The sequence below is a fragment of the Eucyclogobius newberryi genome, unplaced genomic scaffold (assembly GCF_026437365.1).
Source record: "Eucyclogobius newberryi isolate DKJ021-1_F unplaced genomic scaffold, fEucNew1.0.hap1 SCAF_14, whole genome shotgun sequence".
Classification (NCBI taxonomy): domain Eukaryota; kingdom Metazoa; phylum Chordata; class Actinopteri; order Gobiiformes; family Gobiidae; genus Eucyclogobius; species Eucyclogobius newberryi.
The window spans coordinates 32,988,944-33,010,753 of NW_027315768.1; the positions used below are offsets into that span (position 1 = coordinate 32,988,944).

General features: G+C 43.5%; 1 protein-coding gene across 1 annotated transcript in view; it reads right to left on the reverse strand.

Annotated features, from left to right (window-relative positions):
• The window catches only part of fhip1b (FHF complex subunit HOOK interacting protein 1B), a 35,950-nt gene that overhangs the window by 6,753 nt on the left and 7,387 nt on the right, over positions 1-21,810 (reverse strand). The window contains exons 2-12 of the mRNA XM_072445275.1: positions 16,256-16,676; positions 13,757-13,865; positions 12,162-12,457; positions 10,117-10,347; positions 8,620-8,865; positions 7,440-7,607; positions 6,063-6,142; positions 4,935-5,098; positions 2,857-4,101; positions 2,107-2,285; positions 1,196-1,355 (exon numbers count right to left, since the gene is read on the reverse strand). Of these exons, the coding sequence (XP_072301376.1) occupies positions 1,196-1,355; positions 2,107-2,285; positions 2,857-4,101; positions 4,935-5,098; positions 6,063-6,142; positions 7,440-7,607; positions 8,620-8,865; positions 10,117-10,347; positions 12,162-12,457; positions 13,757-13,865; positions 16,256-16,390 (3,013 nt within the window). The 5' untranslated portion in view covers positions 16,391-16,676. The remainder of the gene's footprint in view (positions 1-1,195; positions 1,356-2,106; positions 2,286-2,856; positions 4,102-4,934; positions 5,099-6,062; positions 6,143-7,439; positions 7,608-8,619; positions 8,866-10,116; positions 10,348-12,161; positions 12,458-13,756; positions 13,866-16,255; positions 16,677-21,810) is intronic.

Sequence of the window (21,810 nt, forward strand, 5' to 3'; positions counted from 1 at the left end):
GGCTCAATAAGGCTCAATAAGGCTCAATAAGGCTCAATAAGGCTCAATAATGCTCAATAAGGCTCAATAAGGCTCAATAATGCTCAATAAGGCTCAATAAGGCTCAATAAAGCTCAATAAGGCTCAATAATGCTCAATAATGCTCAATAATGCTCAATAAGGCTCAATAATGCTCAATAAGGCTCAATAATGCTCAATAATGCTCAATAAGGCTCAATAATGCTCAATAAGGCTCAATAATGCTCAATAATGCTCAATAAGGCTCAATAATGCTCAATAAGGCTCAATAATGCTCAATAATGCTCAATAATGCTCAATAATACTACTATACTACTATAATAATAAACCGAAAGCAGCAATGATCGGCCCCAATTTACCTTATCGCACCTTATCCCCTTTGCTTTACAAAATAAGCCCCACAAAGTCTGTACCGTATTTTCTGGAGTATAAGTCGCACCAGAGTATAAGTCGCACCAGCCAAAAAATGCATTATAGAGAAGAAAAAAAATATATAAGTCACACTGGAGTATGAAATGCGGTTGCAAAGGTGAAAATAACAAATTATATCACATATAAGTCACTCCAGACTATAAGTATATAAGTATGAATTTAAGTACAAGTCACACCCCGGCCAAAATGGTAGCGTTAGCATTAGCCTCCAAACATCACAAACTGGTTTTCAGTCTCCAAAACAGTCCTGGTTTTTCACACTCAATCACACGAGAGCATCACCAGAGCAGAGCTAGACAACACACAAGTGTCCATTATTAAGGCTAGAGATTAGCGTCAAAATTAGCATGAAAGCTAAGAACTAACATTTCATTAATCTGAGGTAATTGGACACATTATTGTTTCATTTTTCAAGCACCATAAATCCTGCATACATTAGTGAACTTGATTGTAAACGCATTGTTATAACTTGTTGGCTAATTCAAATACTGTATTTTCTGGACTATAAGTTGCACCTTTTTTCATAGTTTTGGCCGGAGTGCGACTTATACTTCTATTTATACTTATACATATGATTTGTTATTTTCACACTTGCAACCGCATTTCATACTCTAGTGCGACTTATATATGTTTTTTCGGCTGGTGTGACTTTTCATCACTTTTCATTTAGTGCACAAGGATTGCTAGTAGAGTGTATATGTGTGTATTCTGTCCCGGTGCGGAGGCGTTTGGGTGGATGTCGTACCCAGAGAGTCAGATCTGCGAAGGGGAGGCACAGAGGCCAGGTCGCTCCAGTCCACTCGGCCTCTGAACACCAGGTACTGCTGCGCTTTCCTCAGCATCAGCGGGAAATCCTCGTGCGACGCCGCGAACGCCTCGATGCGGTTCTTCACGGAGCCCAGCACCTGATGCACAGAGACGAACACAAGGGGTTAAACTAAGGTGGAAAGGGTTCATGTTCTTATTGTGACGTGGACATTTCAGACAGAGCAGAGGCCAGAATTCCTCTTTGATTAAGGCCCTACTTTTTAGAAGAAAGCCCACGTGAAAAGACCTTTTTATAACAAAGATAATGGTGTTATTATATCAAAATAAAATACAAATATAAACAAATATAAATAAAACAAATATAAACAATGTAAACAATATAAATAAAATAAATAAAATAAATAAAATAAATAAAATAAATAAAATAAATAAAATAAATAAAATAAATAAAATAAATAAAATAAAATTCAGCTTTTAATAGAAATGCAATTTAATAGGTATTCCCTGTCTAGAAGCATTAAGTCATCATATTTCAGCATATATTTGGTTGCTAATGTATTTAAAAAGTTTCAATAATTTATCTGGACTTATTAAAAACAGAAACAAAAAAAACTAGTTGACAACTAAAATAATCTTTTATAGCATCCTTGACTAGTGACCACAGCTTTTACTACTAAAGTGAACAAATCTCTACAGGTGGAAAAGATTAAACTTTTTGCCAGTTTTTGGGTTTGTTATTTGTGGATAGAACCAGCAGTTAACAACATCCGCATTAAGTTAACAGCAGTTTATTCATCAGAGTTCTAGTATTTAGGATTTTAAATGTGGAGCGGCCCAATGATGTTGTATTCAGAGTGATAAACATGTATGAGATGAATCCACAGTCACCTGAATGAGAGACTTGACGCTGGGCTGGAAGACCATGTTGGTGTTCAGGAGGAAGGAGCGGAGCAGAGGCTGAGGGTACGACGCCAGCTGAGCCACGATGCCAGTGAGCAAGATGTTCACGTACAAAGAGTTCTGCAGCATGTTCTCCAGCTTTGAGAAGAGCACTACCATGAAGGGACCTGCAGGGGGACACAGAGGGCAAAGTGCACTAAGCAGCCAATCTAAAAGCTCCAGAGCTCAAAGAAGACGACCTTGACAACAAGATGAATATAATAAGTGTGAATGAGGCAGATGTACAGCTCCAGGTGCGTTTTTGATGTGGGAACATTACATTAAAAGCAAAAAAAAAAAGAAGCTTTTAACCCCCATTGTTCCTCGTCAAAAACACTCCTGGAGCACATTTAGCTTCATTCACAGTTTGATGAATCCTGGTTAGCAAGTCCTCTCCTTCCGAGCCTCAGAAACACTCTGAATCTCCTCCATAACTGACAAATTCTCCACCACGCGGCTCCATAAATCATCTCCACTCGTTCTGCGCATTTCTCCCGTCTCATCACGATCACAAGTTAAGTTTAAATATTTACATACAAGTTGCAATTACACTATTTCTTCACCTTTGACTGTGGAATCCTACCACCTACAGCCATAGTCGCCCTGGTGCAAGGCTGCCAATCTGTGCCAACGGCCTCTGCGACCCCCACCAGCGACAAACCCACATCATCTGAACAGTCTATTATTGTCCGTGTTTACCTGTGTAGGGCTGAGCTGCGGGCTGGTTCAGGGGTCTCACCGGACTGCACAACCCGACCACGGCACCGTCCCCTTTCCCCTCCGCTCCTTCTGCCCCCGTCGTCCCCGTCGTTCCCGTCTCCTCCTCCAGGGAGTGCCGCTGCGTCCGCCTCTCCTCCTTGCTCGGCTCGTCCTGTTGACACGCCTCCCTCGCCCTCTCCTTCACGCGATCCTCCAGCTCCCTCAGCTCCTGCGTGAACGCCTCGATGCTGATGCCCTGCCCGTTCGACTCGGCGGGACATTTGGAATCGTCCGGCGCCTGCTCCAACAGCTCCTCTATCAAACGCTCTACGGACTGGTCGCCTTCGGCCGGGTCGTGCGGCGCGGTCGAGCCCGTCGTCTTCCTGTCGCTCGAGTCGCCGACAAAGATATTGCAACTTTGCGACGTGCATTTCATGACCGAGCCGTTTTGGTTGGCGTTTTCGTCCAGATATTGCCTCTCGCCCAAGTCCCTTTTCACCTTTTTGACTTCCAGTCCTCGGTCTTGGCTGTCGTTTTGCGCCGCCGTGCCGTTGAGCATGGGTGTGTAGCTGACGGTGATGGCGGTGGAAGGGTTGTTCGAAGCAGTAGACGAGTGCGAAGTCGTCAAAATCGTTGCCGTCGACGCGGCCGGCGACGGCACCAGAGGGGGGACGGGTTTGGGCAAAAGCTCTTCCCGCTGCAGGCTGCGCTTTTTCGACCTCGGCGTCAAGCTGATGCAATTGTTTTTACCGATGGTGACGTCCCATTCGCCGCTGTCTCGCTCCGAGCTGCTCCATTCCGATCGGGCGGCGGCCACGATCGCCGCCCTCTGATTGGGAGGAGTGTTGCTATTGCCTTGCAGGGAAAAGTGCTCGGGGAACATGGCCATGGTTGGATTGGAAGTGGGCGGCGGCGGCGGCAAAGGAGCAGAGTTTGGGGAAGGGTTTTCGCCGTCGTAAGGTGCCGACCAGTTCCGACAGGCCCAAGAGCAGAATTCGATGCCTTTCCGGGCTTCTTTGAGGTACTCGAGGTATCCGCAGTCCCACTCCAGGCATTCTGTGAGGTTCTGCTGGGAGGTCGGGGTGCCCTCGGGGGAGAGCGGGCGCTCCGAGGCGGTGGGAGTGGATTGGGCCGAGCTGGAGGAAGGGGCGGCGCCGGTGCTCTGCTGCCGCATGAAGAAGGAGAGACGCGACGGCGTGCTGGGGCGGTGCGGGGCGGGAGATTCGGAGGCGGGGCTGGAGAGCGCTGCGAAGACAACAAGCGGTTTCATTTTAGCAACAGGGACGTCAAGATTATACGGTGAATCAATAATAGTGATTGTTGTTTTGCGTCCAAAAAAACAGTCCTAAATGCAACGAAAGTTTTAATCTGGTTGTTTTTGTCATATTTAAGTTTATTTTGTCTTTAGGAAAGTTCAATTTTGAGATTTCACTGTTGTTTAGTTAGACTCATGATTTAATGATTATTAAATCATGATCTAGAGCTAAAAAGAGCGAGGTTAAGCTTAGTATTTATCTTAAAGAAAATAACTGTAGAAAACCTTGACATATGTCACTGATACAGACTTTATGATCAGGCACAGTTAAACTGAGGTCCTGTGGCTGCTTAAATAAGTCATACTGGAGCCAGTGTGTTGAAGAAATTAAATTATCGCCCCGTTAACATGCAAGCTTTTTTCTATCAAAGCACCAATGGGAAAAAACAAACTTGATACGACAAAATGGAAACTTGAGAAATTTGAGCGAAAAACAGACAGATTGACTCAGTTGTGCTCTTGTTCTGCCACTCGCTCGGAATGCTGAGGGCCTTTGAGCGAAGTCTGTGCATAACCGCTATTGGAAAACATGTGGGCAGTGCAGACAAATGGTCATCTCAATATGTTTGTTACATTTGCAAACAAGTAATAAGATTCAAAATCACTTCCAGCTATGTAATGCCCTGTAATGCCCTGTAATGCCCTCTAATGCCTTGTAATGCTAATTTTGGCACTAATTGCTAAGGCTAATAATCTATGCTTAATATTGCTTTCCCCTCCGTGTAAAGCTACAGACCCTTGCAGTGTTATGTGAGGTGCTGACCTATACCCCAGAAGGCAGTGTCGTCGTCTGTAGAGGGCGCTGTGTTCTGTCGGCAGCATTCTGGGATCAGGGACAGGAACTTGTTGGCAGATTTCCCGTAGAGGTCGGTCTCTTTGATGGCTCTGCGCTGGCTGAGCATGACGTGAGTGCAGGGCAGCAGATACCTGAGGAACGCAAAGGGAACACGGAGCATGGGTCAAGGTGTGCCCGGGTGCGTGCCCGGGTGCGTGCCCGGGTGCGTGCCCGGGTGCGTGCCCGGGTGCGTGCCCGGGTGCGTGCCCGGGTGCGTGCCCGGGTGCGTGCCCGGGTGCGTGCCCGGGTGCGGCGTGTGTCCAGATGTGGCCCGTGTCCAGGTGCGTGTCCATTAATAATTCCATATAGCACCTTTATTTGTTGTTAAATGGTGGTTTAAACTGTCAGAGAAATTAGTCAGTTGCGCGTGAATTGTCGCTGCATTCTCGATGGAATAGCACTTTTTGATGACATCACAGAGGGATTCTGTTCTAGAACTCAGCTCTACTTTCTGTAATTTTCAACTTTTCAATATTTCTTCACCAAATGCAATTTGACCCATGTAAAACTATGATAAACATTTACCTTAGGGATTATCTCGCTAAACAAAGTAATAATGATATAGAAGAATAATGTTTACAAAGTTAGAGCCTTCCCCTTCAGTCCTCCAGGAGCTGCTCTGTCAAACTGTGGCTGTGGGTGGAGTTTAATCACATCTTAAATGATTTTATTGCCTCAGTATAAAGCTGCACAATGTAACGGTTCTGATGGAGGTTTTGCAGACTGCTCGTCTTCTCCTGTGGCATTAAACTTCTCTTTGCTTCATCTCCATGGAGACAAGCAGATGACGCCACCGGACCAAGAGAGCCGAGCTTTCTCACAATAAGAACATTGTTTTTTTCAAAATAGTATTGAGCAATAAAGATATCTATAATGTAAGGATACATAACTGCAAGAGACACCACACCGGAGGTCACATAGTGCACTTTTAACATGCCACAAACAGAAAAAACAACTCATGACATTTGCAGAAAACACGTTTGACAGAATTAAAAAAGGCACATCTATGAATGGAGTGAATCAGTTCAATTCATGATGTGAACGCTTAAGTTTTACCTGAGAACGAGCTGCAGCATGACGTCTTCACAATGGAGAGACAGAAGAGTCCTGAAGAGGCTCAGCGACACCATGCAGAGCTGCAACACAACAGGACTCACGTTTACTCTGCTGACGCCTAAATGACACGTGCGTTTAAGAGTTTCACACCACGTCATTCACCTTCATCCATTTGTCCAAGTGTATTTTCACGGGAGCATTAGCAGGTGAAAACATGAATTTGCTCACGTACAACTGCAAAATGTGCTTGTGTGTGTGTGAGCGTTGTGTATCGATTGGAATATGAAATAAAAATGCATGTGATGAACTTGCGGAGACCCCGGGAGGATTAGCCACGGGTCATTTAAGCCGATCACTTAATAGCAGTCGACGTGGTCCTCTTTTAAAATGCACTTTCTTATGAGTTGTTTGCTCCAGGCCCACGCGCCACCCACACGACACGGCTCGTCTGAACGTCTTCAGGCTGATCCAGAGACAATAAAGCTGAGGTGTATGCAAATAACGAGTGTTTAGAGCATTGGAACGAACTGTAATAGAAGCGGTGGAACTGTGGGGTTTGTCTAATATTTAACAGTTTAAAACACCTGCAGGGGGCGGCAGAGAGCACAGGTGTGGGACATGTTTTCACTGTGTTTTGAAGGTGATAAGAGTTTGCGTTTCGGGTAGTTGTGTGAGCTTCCAATTAATTATTTAATGAAAACACTCCTCTGTTTAACTCATTTAAAGCTTAAACTGGCTCAATATAATGACAAAAATATTAATTAAATAAAAATCCCCAAGACACAGTTAAAAAGAAAAAAAATACATACTGTTTGATTACTAAAAATCATTATTGGCACCATTTTATTAATACCATCTGCACTTAATTATGTGCTTAGAGCGTTTTCCACTGTGAGGTCAATAAAGTTAGTTTGGAATCCTGTGTATGAGAGAGGCCTGCAGTTCATTTAAAGTTAAAGTTGCAACGGTGTTACAGGACTAGACCAAGACTAAACCTAAACTAACCAGGGCTAAACCATAGCTAAACCAGGACAAAACCTGGACTAAACCTGGACTAAACCTGGATTAACCAGGGCTAAACCATAGCTAAACCTGGACTAAACCTGGACTAAACCAGAGCTAAACCATAGCTAAACCAGGACAAAACCTGGACTAAACCTGGACTAAACCTGGACTAAACCAGGCCCAAACCTGGACTAAACCAGGACTAAACCAGGACTGAACCAGGGCTAAATCAGGACTAAACCAGGACTAAACCAGGACTGAACCAGGGCTAAACCAGGGCTAAATCAGGTCTAAACCAGGGCTAGAAGAGGACTAAACCAAGGTCCCATCAGGACTAAACTGGGCTAAACACGTCACAGATGCAGCACAAACCCTGGAGTTGCTGCTGATGCGCGTGAGCAACGTGTCTAAAATGGTGTCATTGTCGTGGCGATGGAGCAGGATGAACCGGAGGAAGGTCCTGAGGAGGGAGGTCTCGGACACGGAGCGCAGGAACAGGTCCAGGTACGCCGTGCTCGCGATCATCTCGTCCACCGAGGACTGTGGGAAGAGAAAAGATCTGGATCACCGTTTATTTTGGACATCTTAAAAACACAATAATGATCTAAAACCAGGTCATTGAAAAAGAAACATGTCCGCCGACTTCTGGACTGCCAGACCATGTGACGACCAGACCATGTGACGACCAGAACGGGGGGAGCAACAATCACGAGAGAAGCAGGTTTTTACCCCGATTTGTGCCAAAAATACTACAAAAACAACACACTGTAGAACAAAGTAAGTACAGAGTAAAATAATAATAAAAATAATATATATATTGTCAGCTTCTTCTGATGTGTCGATGTTATTTGGTTCCATTTGGTTTTCGATCGAGTTTTTGTTTGTGTTAGTTACGAGGCGGGGGGGATTTTCTGCTTGTTGTGTGATTGTGGTGTTGATTTTTGTGATGTTTTATTTATTTCATATATAATAAAAGTCAGTACAGAGCACCTGCACAATTCTAACAAAAAAGCTCTTTAAAGTCAATTTAACATCATACGTCTCCTTTAAACAGGCAGAAAGTCAAGCTAAAAACCTGTAGGAAAAAGAGACTTACACAGAGTTAGTGACTCTGAAAAAATATAAAGCCGTTTACAAAAGGAGAATTTAATCTGTTTTTAAACTAAGGAAACAACTAGTATTCTGCGGCACGACGCGGGCAGAAGGGGGCAGCACTGCACAAACTAAACTATCTACTGGCAGCAGAGGGAATTACAAAGGGGAGCTAATCAAACCTAGCTTTCCCTCGACAAGCTAGTATAAGCATTCAGTTGTAATGAACCCAATTTGACACAGAAATGCTTAGAACGAGTCCAGAGATGATTCATGGACTTAAAAGGCACATTAGATCTCGGCGCTCCGCCTTTAATGCCACAAATCTGGGACATTTGGCTCAGAGCGAGAGGACTCACTGAACAGGACTCATCCAACATGTTTAAAGCTTGAATACGTCCGCTTTGCACGACACGCGTCCTTGAAACCCCGCCCTAAGCCGCACTTTGGCGCCTCTTACCTTGTGGAGTGCGGGGCCCATGACCGGCACGAGGAAGCCGTTGTGGAGGTAGTCGAGCAGCTGCGTCCGGACCAGCGGGTGCGACACCTGCACCACGGCGTTGCAGAACTCCAGCGAGTTCATGAAGAGCACCAGCGAGGACACGCCCATCCAGTCCTCCCGCCGCAGCGAGTGCCAGTCGTCGCCGCGCACGTCGATCTTCCTGGGCAGCGACGAGTAGAGCGCGCTGAGACCCGTGGCCAACACCTGGAGCAGGACGAGAGAGGGCATGGTCAGGAGACAGGAATACTGTCAGGACAGGACAGGACTGTTTGGGCTATATACTTCTGCTGCAGTCGCATAGAGATCAACACCGTCTGATGCTAATGGGTGTGATTTGACAGTAAAGTTATTGCCATTGACCGTGGGCAGGGCTGTCATCGAGTTTTAATTGAATCGAATAATTTCAAATGGTCAATGATCGGCTGAGCAAACCCTGTAACTAAGCAACGAGGTGGATTAATGCTGCGTTTATATCGTAAAAATAATCAAAATTGTGTTGTTATTTAGCAGAAAACAAGCTGACGCTGAGGATGTCAACTGTTCTGACTCAAGGAATAAAACTGTAGCTCATTACCACCACCTAGTGTACGTTTAAGGGAACCACATCTAAAATCAAATGTAAATTCAACAAAATACCAAGGTTTGGGAGGTCAAGATCATCTGGTTGTAGATTATAGAGAACTAAAAGATACCGCTTGTGATCGTGGTTAAAAGCTAAAGTTATTTAGCTCAAAAACAAATGTCAAGCGTGTCCGTTTAAGTCACAATATCGTTACATTTTCATCCAGAAAGTCTGATTTCATTGGTCAGTGTGAATAAAAGGATATTAAAAATGCTTGGTGATGGTGGCAATAAACCTGGATAATCGTAAAATTGTGATATTTACCGTGACAATAATCATAATTCTAACATTTAAACTGGTTACTGTTCCCTAAATTATGATTTCTGACACCAGTGCTGGGTTAATCACCAACTGGAAACATAAAAGAGTAACGTTCCTGAACTCCATTGAGATCGAGGATGTTCATTCACTTGTTTTGCTCGTTCAGCCAGAAACGAAGAAAAACCCAGAGACTATTATGACCAATGTGTTCAAACAAGTCTTTAAACGAAGGTTTAAATATCAGACAAATGTGAAATATCTGTCAAATCAAACACAAAATGCAGAAATATCCCTGTATTAAAGCGCCCCCTACAGGTCGGACGAGTCATTGAACTAAAATGCCGTTTTATATGCAGGTTTATAATTTCACTACCTGTTTGCTGATGATTCACAGATAAAACGAACGCAACGAACACTGTGAGCTTAAGATAAGAGTGTGCAGTGGCGTTACTTTACAAATAAACTAAATAAATTAATGAATGATTTGATGTGTGAATATTAAACCTCTACAAACACGTCCCCCACCGCCCTGTGTACGTAACACAACTGGATCCACCGTCCCTGGTACTCACGGGACAGAAGTAGGAGTTCTCTGAGATGTAGCGGGCCACGGCCTCGTGACTGGCGGAGGCGGACATGACCAGCAGCAGGGCGTCCCGGGCCTGCTGCCCCAGGGCGCCGTCCCGGTGGATGAAGGGCACGAGGAGCGAGAAGATCAGCAGGTTTGTGGAGCCGTGCTGGGCCGGGGCGGCTCTGAAGAGCAGCTCCAGGACGACTGGCTGACGGGCCATGGTCACGCACACCTGAGGAGGAAGACGGAAAAAAAAAGAATAATATACACATTCTAGATAGTTCTACACTTACTTACTCTACTTTTTTATATATTGAACCAAGTAACAATCCGACAACAGAAGCTATTTTTGAAGTGACCGTGAGATGCAGTATCTTGTCAAATTGAGATTCTGTCAGTTGTAATTATTATTAACGATCAGCTTGGGTCTTTTAAATTGAGAGAACAGATTCAGGCTTAAGGAGTACTATCAAGGCAAGCACAGATATCACAAATATGAAGACGTGCAGAAGAATAAAGTGCTCCAACATGTGTCTAAACATCCATCAATGCTAACGTTAGCGGTGCGCTACATGCTACCGCCATAAGCTGTATCTTAAACATTTACAGATCACATAATTTGTCAGAGAATGTCTTAAAAGAGGGTAAAAGTTGTATTTTAGTGTGTAGTATTTATGACTCCTTTTATGTACTAGACCTTGGGAATCTGCAGGTGGTTTATGGAGCTGGAGCTGTTCCAGAGGCTCTGAGCTCGGCCTCGGCTCTGACTGTGTTCAAGGCTAAACACAGCTCTGTTTTATTAAGACTGAGGGAAATTTATCTGCATTTTACTATTTTAAAAACATTTTAATGAGACTATTTAAGACTATTTAGACAACCATTTAAATCATTACACAACATTAAAGTTATTGTTACATCGCTGTGTGAAGGAGACGTTTCACAGGTCTTTCCTTCTGCTGCTGTCAGACTCTACAACAAACACTGCTAGCCCTGAACATATGTAACTGTCATACAGGCTTTTAGTTAGAGCGCCGTCATCCCGTTTCTTGGACGGTGTATTTCGACATGTGGACGGGCATTTTCGAGTGCAAGGACGGCGTAATTTTTATTAATACATTTTAGAAAATGGAATATCATCATTAAATCGGGCCGGGAAGCGTTTGACGATAGTCCGCCGTGGTCTGCGCCATGACAGTTTACTGTTTACAAGTGAAAATTTGAATGCTGCGCGCTGATTGAGCGACAAAGTTTGTGTGCTTGGCTCTGATTGGCTGGTCCGGAAAATGCCGAACCTCCGCGGCCAAATACCATGTAAAATATGGCGTGATACGCCGCTCCTAAGTGGCAGAGTGTGATCGAGAGGCGCAGGCAGCGCGAGAGTATGGAAAGTCAATATGATACGAGAGGCGTGCGGGCGCCGCTCTACATCGCCGTGTAGTCGCCTCCGCTTTCCATAGCCTCATATTGCAATATTTTAAGCCCCCGGTTGGACGGGGTGTTTTCAAATCCTAGCTAAAAGCCTGCTGTCATACCCATGTGCAATACTGACATAATCATGTGCAATACTGACATAATGTCATGATCCTGTGCAATAATGTCATATTCATGTGCATAAAACTGCTGTAAAAACACAATAGAGTGTTTACTTTTGCCACTTTATTTTATTTTTCTTTCTATTCCTTATTAATACGAGAGGTTCTGTCTATAGGAGTTGTGTTTATAAGAGATTTTCTGTGTGAGTGTTTATAAGTTACCTGTTCTTTTAGTCTGTATCTACTTGTGTTGCAACACTGGAATTTCCCCATTGTGTGGACAAATAAAGGCCATCTTATCTTATATTTATTTATTTATTGACCAGCACTTTTTCATATTATCTCATTAAATCAATAAAGTCAATAATATTTTTAAATCCATAAAAAATGTTAGATAAACCGGTCATAAAACTGTCTAATGTCTAATTGTTTTTGCACATCTCCATCTGTGTCTGACAATAATCCAGGGCGTGGCTCTCCATGGCGACGGCACACAAACACATGACGTTTGCACCTGGTTGAGCAGCAGCACCAGGCTGTTCTCCAGCGGCGCGGGGCAGCCCAGCTCAGAGTCCCCGCAGGCCCCCAGGAGCCGCAGCAGAGGGTGGAGCACGGCCGTGTGCTGGAGCAGGGGCTGGTGGGACTGTCCGATCAGCATCTCGAACAGCTTCAGCAGCGCCCCCTGGCTGTCGGGGTCCAGGCCGCGCCGGACGTGCCACTGCACCACGCGCTCCAGGACGTTCTCCGTCACCACCAGCTCCAGGATGGGGCCCATGGGGGACACGGAGTCACCTGGGTCTGGACTCTCGCCTGAGGGGGTCAAAAACAAGACTCTGAAGCTTTTTAACACTTTAACACACACAATATGTTGCAAAAGGATCAATAAGAGCTGCCGTAATTAAATATCATCTTAGAAGTCGTCTCTTCAAAGATCATGTTTATTGAACTGTGAGATTTATGCATTATAATCCAAATAAAGGTTTAAATATGGTGACAGAAGGTTTTTATTTCATGTTTCATTATAATCGCAATCCATTTAAAGTTGAGCATTCTCAAAATACGACTATTATATTATATTATATATATATTATATTATTGTTTTTCATAGTCGACTAGTCTCGATTAGTTGATTGATCGCTGCAGCTCTTGTTGCTGAGGCAACAATCAATATCACAAAGAACATATTGCAATAACACCAAGGATTGCAATTTGACAGAAAAAAATATATTTTTAGTGAAGTTGTGTTTTTAAAAGAAAAAAGCAGGTTTTCTGTATTATTTTTATACTATTTTCTAACTAAATTAGCCTTGATTTAATCTTGGTTTTGTCAATGTTAAGCTTTTGTTTTGACAGAGTCTGAATAGTAAATAAAACACACATTTTAGTTTCAGATTAACAAATTATTCTGTCAAAATATTGGAATAATGGAGGATGTTTTGTCTCATTTCCTGGTGGCGTTGACAGTTGAGTAGTTCTCCCACATGTCAATCATAGGACGCACCTACCGCACACCTGCAGCCTCGTCGGCTCGTCCCCAGGAGAGCAGCACGTTTCCCTGGCTGTGCATGCGTGGTTACTATGCCGGTGTGTGTCTAAGCGCATGGATCTATCATAATATAGTTCCCTCAGTGTACAGGACATTTTTAAATTTGAGAACTCAAGCGGAAGTGTGCATGTGCACTCGCCTTGTGCGGACGCTCACAACAGCCTCGATGCTACACGTGCGCTTGTTTATCAGCGCGACAGATCGCATCACATCTCTCGTCTCTGTAGATTTCCGTCTCTTCTGAGACTGTTTTTCTCTGTCTTAATTTCGTCCTGTACACTGAGGGAACTATATGATGATAGATCCATGCGCTTAGACACAGGGAAACGTGCTGCTCTTCTGAGGACGAGCCAGAACGAGGCTCCAGGTGAGCGGTAGGTCCGTCCTATGATTGATACGTGGCATCAATATTGCAGTGATTAACAGCCACAATATCATGCAGCCTTAACTTAATTTACAGACGAGACAAAAAGGAAAATTCACCCGTTTTGCATCAACCTTCTACTACGACACCTGACTCCGCCCCCTCGCCTGGACTCAAAGGTGAGACCCCGCCCCCTCACCTGGACGCTCCTCTGCCAGCAGACAGAGCATCTGGTCCGTGTGGTTCCTCACCGCCGTCAGATCATCGCTGGAGGACGAGGGCTCACGCTGCTCCAAGATCCAAGACACCTGAGCACAAGCGGGAGTGAGAATCTCAACGCTACGACCGCCGCTCCCTCTACAAACCATTAATTTAGTCGCCGATTAGTTAGATGCCTTTAACGATTAGATTACTTTAACGACTAGTGAATTAGTCACATTATTTCTATTAAACTGTATTTAGCTGAAATGTGGCGACTTCTAGACTGAGAATATTTGCAAATAAAGTGACGAAACTCAAATAGTTTATTCATTTTTTGACATTTTCTCATGTTTGAATGGGCTTTAAAGTCACACTACAGATTACAATCACGTAAGACGATGATTTTATTTCTTATCATTGATTATTCACAATTGGTCTCGGCTCTCGGCCCTCATTGAGTCTTGGTCATGAGACAAAATCACGTAAGAGCACACGTGACGCAGAAACAGAACACGGCTCTACCCTGTCTCCGAGCGCAGGAGGAAACGAGCCGCAGAGTTGAGCGGTATTGAGTCAGCGTTACCGTGGCGCCGATAATCATCCACAAACTCCCTCTGAGCCTTACAAAACCGCTTCTTACGCAATGACAGATTAAAAACAAGGGTTGCATTGGGCTGTCTGATGGATAATATCTATATCTGATCATATCTGTGGAGACTAAAGTTGTGTCTAGTTTGTGTCGATGGAGTTTAAAGTATTATTAAAGCAGTAAAATAGTGTTTTTGACCAGGGTTAGTCCAGTCCTCGAGTCATGGTTTGAGCGTAAAGCTGTTCTCCGAGTCACATTTTCGAAGCCATTTCTCATCTGTTGAAATCCGTAGCAGCAGGAGTATTTTCCAATGCATAGCAGAGTTTAGTCATCCCGCTTTGTATCTCGAAAATCCTTTAGCGATTTAGTCCGGAGTTAAATTGATGCCGCATTCCTGCACGTGTTTGAATAAAGTCCAAAGTCACGAGCGCCGCGTTCACATTCTTCAGCCGCCGAGTAAATGTAAGAGAGATGTAACAATATCATTTTAGAGTGTGAATATGACACGCGGACAGTTGGAAATGAGGCTCCTTAAAACTGTCTGCGAGTAGGCTAGCGTTTATTAGCATAGCTGCGCAATAATATGTAAACTAGCATTGGCATTAGCTCCCAACGACCTGAAACAGTCCAAGTCCAGTGGTCCCTCCTGACCACAGTCACATATTTCTGGACAAACGGGGTCTTTGGAGGCGTGACGGACTTTTTGTCGGCACAGCCCACAGTGAACATGCAGCTTTTGTCCTCAAGATGGCCCCTCATCTGCCTGAAGAGTGGGTCCAGCTCGCCTCCGACGGTCCCTCTTCTGCCTGAAGAGTGGGTCCAGCTCGACTCAGACGGTCCCTCTTCTGCCTGAAGAGTGGGTCCAGCTCGACTCAGACGGTCCCTCTTCTGCCTGAAGAGTGGGTCCAGCTCGACTCAGACGGTCCCTCTTCTGCCTGAAGAGTGGGTCCAGCTCCAGTCTCCCTCGTGTCCGTCTGTCCGTCTGTGAGAGTCGGATCTCTCCTTCACTGGAACTCCTCCAGGTTTCTACGCTTTTTTCCCAAAGAGGTTTTTTTTGTAGTTTTTCCTGGCCGAGAAGGAGAGTCTAAGGACAGAGGACCCTGGGACATTGTCCCTCGCCACCACAGACATTGTCTGACTCCATCGCCACCACAGACATTGTTGATTCATTTCTCCCTGTGGCCCTCAGAGGCAACTGTTGTTGTGATTTTGGGCCTTACAAAAATAAATTAATTTGATTTGATTTGAGTAGCAACGAGAGTGTCACGCCACTTTCGACACATGAACTGTAAAACTTGATGGATTGATTGTTACGTCGTGTGACTTCCTGCGCTCTCGATGATCTAATCTTTGAAAGCGTCTTCTGGTGCTGCCCCCGGTGGTGGAGTGGTTAAGGTAGCCGCACGTATGCCAGGTGCAGCCGGCCGCAGTGTTGACAGTTCAAATCCCCGGCTCTGACAAGTTACTGCGTGTCCCTCCCTTCTCGCTCATCCCCATTTCACACTCAGCCGTCCAGGGAATATTATTTGACATTCAACTTTCGACCAAATGGGAAGTTTATTTTGGACTTTATGTGACTTTTCTTTGGATGTTTTCAGTTTTAATTGTATTTTTATCTCCTGCGCTCTCTCTGGACTTATTGCTTGGTTTAGTTTTCCGTGATAATGTTTTTTTGTTTTTGTTTAAGTAGAGAAAAGCTCAAATATGTACCCAACTCAGGTGATTTTTTTTTTGTATCGTTACAAGAATCTAGTTTTGATACAAGTTTGAGCATCAATTAGTATTTTAAGTTTAGATTTTGTTTCACCACTTTACTTAAAATCAGTATTTGTCATAAAAGTTCAAGTTAATATGATAAAACGACAAAAAAAAAAAAAAGCCTCAGATGATTTCGTCCCTGTGGCGTACCTGTCTCCAGTGGTTCTGAAACACCATGAGGCAGGTCTCCGGGTCGGCGACGCAGTGGCCAGCGGGGGCAGCGTTCCGCCCCGCCCGGGCCACAGGGCCGCGCGGGTTCAGCCTGCTCAGCCAGCTCATGGTCATCCGAGTCGAGGGCCACTCGTTCTGGCGACGCCGAGCGTGGAGACGAGAGGCGGAGGATGACCACGAGGAGGAGGAGGGGGGAGGTCTGAGGGCGGGGATAGAAGGGGGAGGAGATCTGAGGGCGGAGACAGAAGGGGGAGGGAGGTGAGGGAGGTGAGGGAGGTGAGGGGGAAGAGGCGGTGACCGGGCGCTTGGTATTCTGGGTCAAGAGTTCTGTCCTGTCCTCCTTCTACGCTGTCATCCAGTCTGAAGACAGCTCCACTCCATATCCGGTCAGGACGCCACGCTGCAGAGAGACCAGAGCGCCCCCTTCAGGTTAAAACAGGTTCAAATGTTTTATAGAGAATATTTATCATTAAAGTGCATCATTGATCGAAATCAGAAACAGTTTATCGTATTTGATGTTCTGATTCTGAATGTCACGTTCACAGTCAAGTTCTTCTCGGACATAAAACGTATTTTTGCTCTGGAGATTAAGGGCGGGGCTGACATTATAACTCACGTACAGAAAACAGAGGATTATATTTGGACTTGAAATTGGGACAAATTGGGCCGAGTTTGGACAAAGTGGGACGTCTGTTTTGGACTTTATGCTGGCTGATTTTTGCAGGATGCTTTTTATCTTAATGTTTTTATTCTTGTCTCCTATGTTATCTCTGGACTGGTTTTATAATCACTGAAAAATTAAATAAATACAATACCGTATTTTGCGCACGAAAAGGCGCACCGGATTATTAAGCGCACCATCAGCTATCTGTGTACCATGTGTACTGGTCCATACATAAAGCGCACCGGACGATAAAGCGCATAAGAAAACAGACGGATAAGTCAGAGTCGGTTGAGCTTTATGGAACGCGTTCAACTCATTCAGATCAACATTGTTCAACATCAAAACACACTCTGCTACAGCTAACAGATACGTTAGCATATCCAAATCAATTCTCAGTCAAGATCACTTGTAAACACGTAAAATACAAACACAGAACACACTTTGCTACCGCTAAAAGACAGTTAGCATATCCACAACAACTCCCAGCCTCGTTCAGTTGCAACATGTAAAATACATCACAATACACTCACTTTTTCAGTTCATTCCTCGTCATCAAATCCTTCAAATGCGTCAAAGTACATCCCGCATAGCTATGACCAGACGTCCTGATTTACCTGGGACAGCCCCGATTGTTTACGTCCCGTGTCCCGGTTTAATGTCTGCTGGGGCACATAATGGTAAAAGCAGCCAAAGCGCCGATAGTGCTCCGTGCTAAAATCTCTTTGGTCATGTGATCCCGCATCTCGGCTCCACGCAGCAGTTCAGTGATGATTCCGGCCTCTGACCACAGTTGACTGATCATTTAGCCCGTAAGCGCATTTTTTGTGATAATATAACAGATCCAATGGTCTCATGGCAGGAGCCATCTTGGGCCATCTTGGGGTCCTTCATTTACCAGTAGGTGTCTGCGTTGTGCCTGACTGAAAATATTGTTTACGTTTTGACAAAGTGTCGTGTGCGCCGCGTGAAGCAGAAGACTACTGTTCCCAGAATGCTTTGCACATATGTTGTTGGAACTTCCGGTTCCGGAGTGCTGTAACTCTAGTCGCGCATCGGCGTCTCGTCTCCCAAATCTTCTTTATACACCATGTACCACACAAAATATCTTCGCGGTCAGTAAGCACAACCAGAAATAAACCATATGTTAAGAGCACCGGACTATTAAGCGCACGGGTGCTTTATAGTGCGGAAAATATGGTAAATACAATTAAATAAATTAAAGGTTGAATGGACGATTTTTTTGGCATAAATCTGAGTCTTATTTCCTCGTTGCGTGGACTGCCCAATAGTCCTGCCACGTATCAATCATAAAACGCACCTACTGCTCACCTGCAGCCGCGTGCGGCTCGTCCCACATTTCCGCGTCTAAGCGCATTGATCTATCATAATATAGTTCCCTCAGTGTATGGGGCAAAATGAAGAGACGAGAGATATGATGCGATCCGTCGTGCTAATAAACAAACGCACGTGTGCGTTGTATCAGTCCACACGGGGGAGTGGCATGCGCACTTCCACCTGCGTTCTCAAATCGCCGAAAAATCGTCCATTGCGCCTTCTAATTTATTTAATTTATTTTATTTAGTTGATTTAGTTGATTTAATTTATTTAAATAAATACAAAAAAAATACAAAAAAATAAAAGAAAAATAAAATTATTATTTTTATTGATTTCCCCCCAAAATGTTTGAGAAAGCAAAACTAGTCACAATTAAGTCAATTAATTGTTGCAGCCCAATTTATGATTAAATTCATATCACAATATTTGATGGTGGCAAACCCAAAGGAATACATAACTTTAGATAGTGTTTTGTATTGAGTAGAATGTTATATCTATCAAATAAAAATACATCTGTGCGAGACATTGTGATGCAACATAAAACAGTTACAAACATAAATTACAAATGTAAGATATAAACTGTGAGAGCTGATAAACGACTAACTGGCACGAAACTGGCTCTTAAACATTTCAGTATCTGTTTGATCCGATCGTTATCAGAAGTGCACTCATAAAAACACAACTGCAGCACAAAAAGGAAAAGAATATGAATCTTCTGACTCGATCTTCATCCGGCTCACTCCAGGCTTTGCCCTCGCGCTCCCAAACCCTTAACCATCATTATTTAAACTAAATTATGAATCAACTAATGCATTTATTGTGTGACTGAAACCTTCACCGCCGAGCGATTCATCGACCAAACAAATAAAAGCCGACGGCGCTTCAAAACTGTGAGCGTGAACGATAAATAATGTCAGAATCCGGTGCATTCTGATGACAATCAGAGGGTTATCATTTATCATTTATGATATTGTACAAACTGCAGCTTTTCTCTCAAATGCCTCGACGAGCCTCAAGTGCCATCACGTTCTATCACGTTCTAATTAGGGATGCTAAGATTGTCACGTTAATTGATTATGGTCACAATATAATAGCAAGGACCAAAATAATAATAATCGTGACCGTTTTAGAAGCAAAATAATGTCTTTTTAGTTCAATGAAAATAGACCTAAATGAAAAAGAACTTTATTTTATCCGTCCATTTTTGTCACATTTAACTTTATTTTTAATTACACTATTCAAATGGCAGTTTAAAGTTGAATTCAATATTTTGTCCAAGTCTGATTCCAGGTTTAATCCCAAGTTTAGTACCATTTATCACTTTTAATGTGTAAACGAACTGAATTTTGACCAAAACGTAAAGCCGCATTAGGCAGGTTTATGTGTCGAGCACATTTCATACACAAGGCAACAGGAAAAATGCATTCAAATCACAAAGAAATTACAGAAACAGAAAAACAATAAATCTAACTAAATTTTAAAAACACCTAGCCACAAAGGGTAACGTGTTTTCGGAGTCCAACTCTCTTTTAAACTAACAAAATTACAAAATGATGTAAGACATAAAAGAGAAGAGAGCAAATAAAAATCATTTCAGTCAAACACAGCTAAATAAAAAACTGTTTTTATCTCAGATTTGAACATTGTCAGAGCAGAACCTGTCTCCCGCATTAACCGATGTTTAAAGCAAAAGTAGTAGGAAGTAGGTAATTAACTACCGTACTTTCCGGAGTATAAGTCGCACCAGCCAAAAAATGCATAATAGAGAATAAAAAACATATACAAATCGCACTGGTATACAAGTCGCACCTAGGCCAAAACTATGAAAAAGGTGCAAATTATAGTCCGGAAAATACGGTAAACACTGCCGCGATCCATGGTTAATATTCACATTCGCGGCTTTAGAATCGCTGCGTTTGAGGCGGGAAAGTTCAGATGGCGTTACCGCAAAAGCAGTCAATCCGAGCCACTTCCACTTCAGAGTTCACGACAGATAAAACACTCATTGGAGGCGGGAAATCGACGGTGAAAGACGCAAAACGCTCCCGACGATATGGAGCCATTTTCATCACGCGTTCAGGTTTCTGCAGGTTTGGAAAAGACACGCGGGTGTTCCGATTTAACGTGTTTGAGGATTCAACTTTAACATCTCCCTCCAGCGGGAATAACACGGAAAATACCAAATAAATTGAAGAAACTGCAGCGGAGCACATCGAGAGCTGCTCAACTCTCTGGCAAAAATAGATAAGACAGTTAAGTCGGTGTAAAAGCACTAAACTCAAACTGTAATCGTTCTTAATCTTTGCTATATGTTCCGGTACATTTAATTACTTTCAACTGAACTCAAGCGATGCGTTTCCAAGCAGTAGAAACGATGAGAATTCTCAAAAGATCGTGGCGTTTGGACGATGGATTCAGGACCAAAAGGAGGACTTCATAAAAGGTAATCAAGCGTCATGGAAACCAAAGAGACGCCGCGATTTCCTGTGAGCGAGTCAACAAGCTAAAGACGGGTTCTCAAATATTCATTAAATCAATCAAAGAGACGCTAAAGGACAAGCAGACGGAAATGAGGTGAAAAGGAGTGAATACGGGTTAAAGTATCGGCAATATCAGTGTGATGATATCGAAGAAACGTCGATATAAGTTTCCAACAGACTAATGAGTAAAAATGGAACTAGAAGAGCAACTCATGATGATTATTTACCTCCAAGATAAGTAGATTCTTATTATTTATATTATTTATTTATTAATGAAAAGCTAATTTATGAATTTGACTTCAAATTTTAATATATTCGTAGGCCTATTTAGATTTTAAAATCCATATATCTGTAAATATTAGATATCGGCATCAGTTCCTAGTCATAGTTTCCACTATAAACATATTCACCCGGGTAACCAGGGTAACCATGGGAACCCCTTGGCTACTGTTGACCTCAGATGATGGTGAGGGACAGTAAAGTACAGCCATGACGGAGATGCATGAATAATCAGGGGATTATATATATATATCTCTCCATGAAGCTTGTAAACGTGGCTTTATGTCCTGGTCAAACAGTGAAACGCTGTAAAACTCTTGTTCCAGGTTCAAAGTTCACCTCTGGATTCCTGCAAAGGGCGGAGCTGAAAGAAAGACACTCCAGCAGGTTTGGGCCGGTCACAATGGACTTAAGACTTCAAATATAAACCTGGGTCTGGTACAAGGTGTAAACTTTATTCAGTTAATTCTTGGTACTTTGTCCCGGTTCAAAAAACAAAACAAAAATTGGCTAAATATCTAAGTGATATTTCTGAATCGTCTGTGATCACTTCAAGTTGCAAAACATTTAAATCTGATTTCAATGTGTTCATTTGAGTGGTTTATTGAGTAATTTGACACAATTTCACAAAAATAGAGGTTTTCAATAAAAAATATGATGCGGAAGCGACATTCATTACAATGATCTGACCCGAAGTGCAGCCGCTATGACCCGAGCACTTTGCGACCACGACACGTTCACCAGAACCACAACCAGAGACCAACCGCCATGAAAAG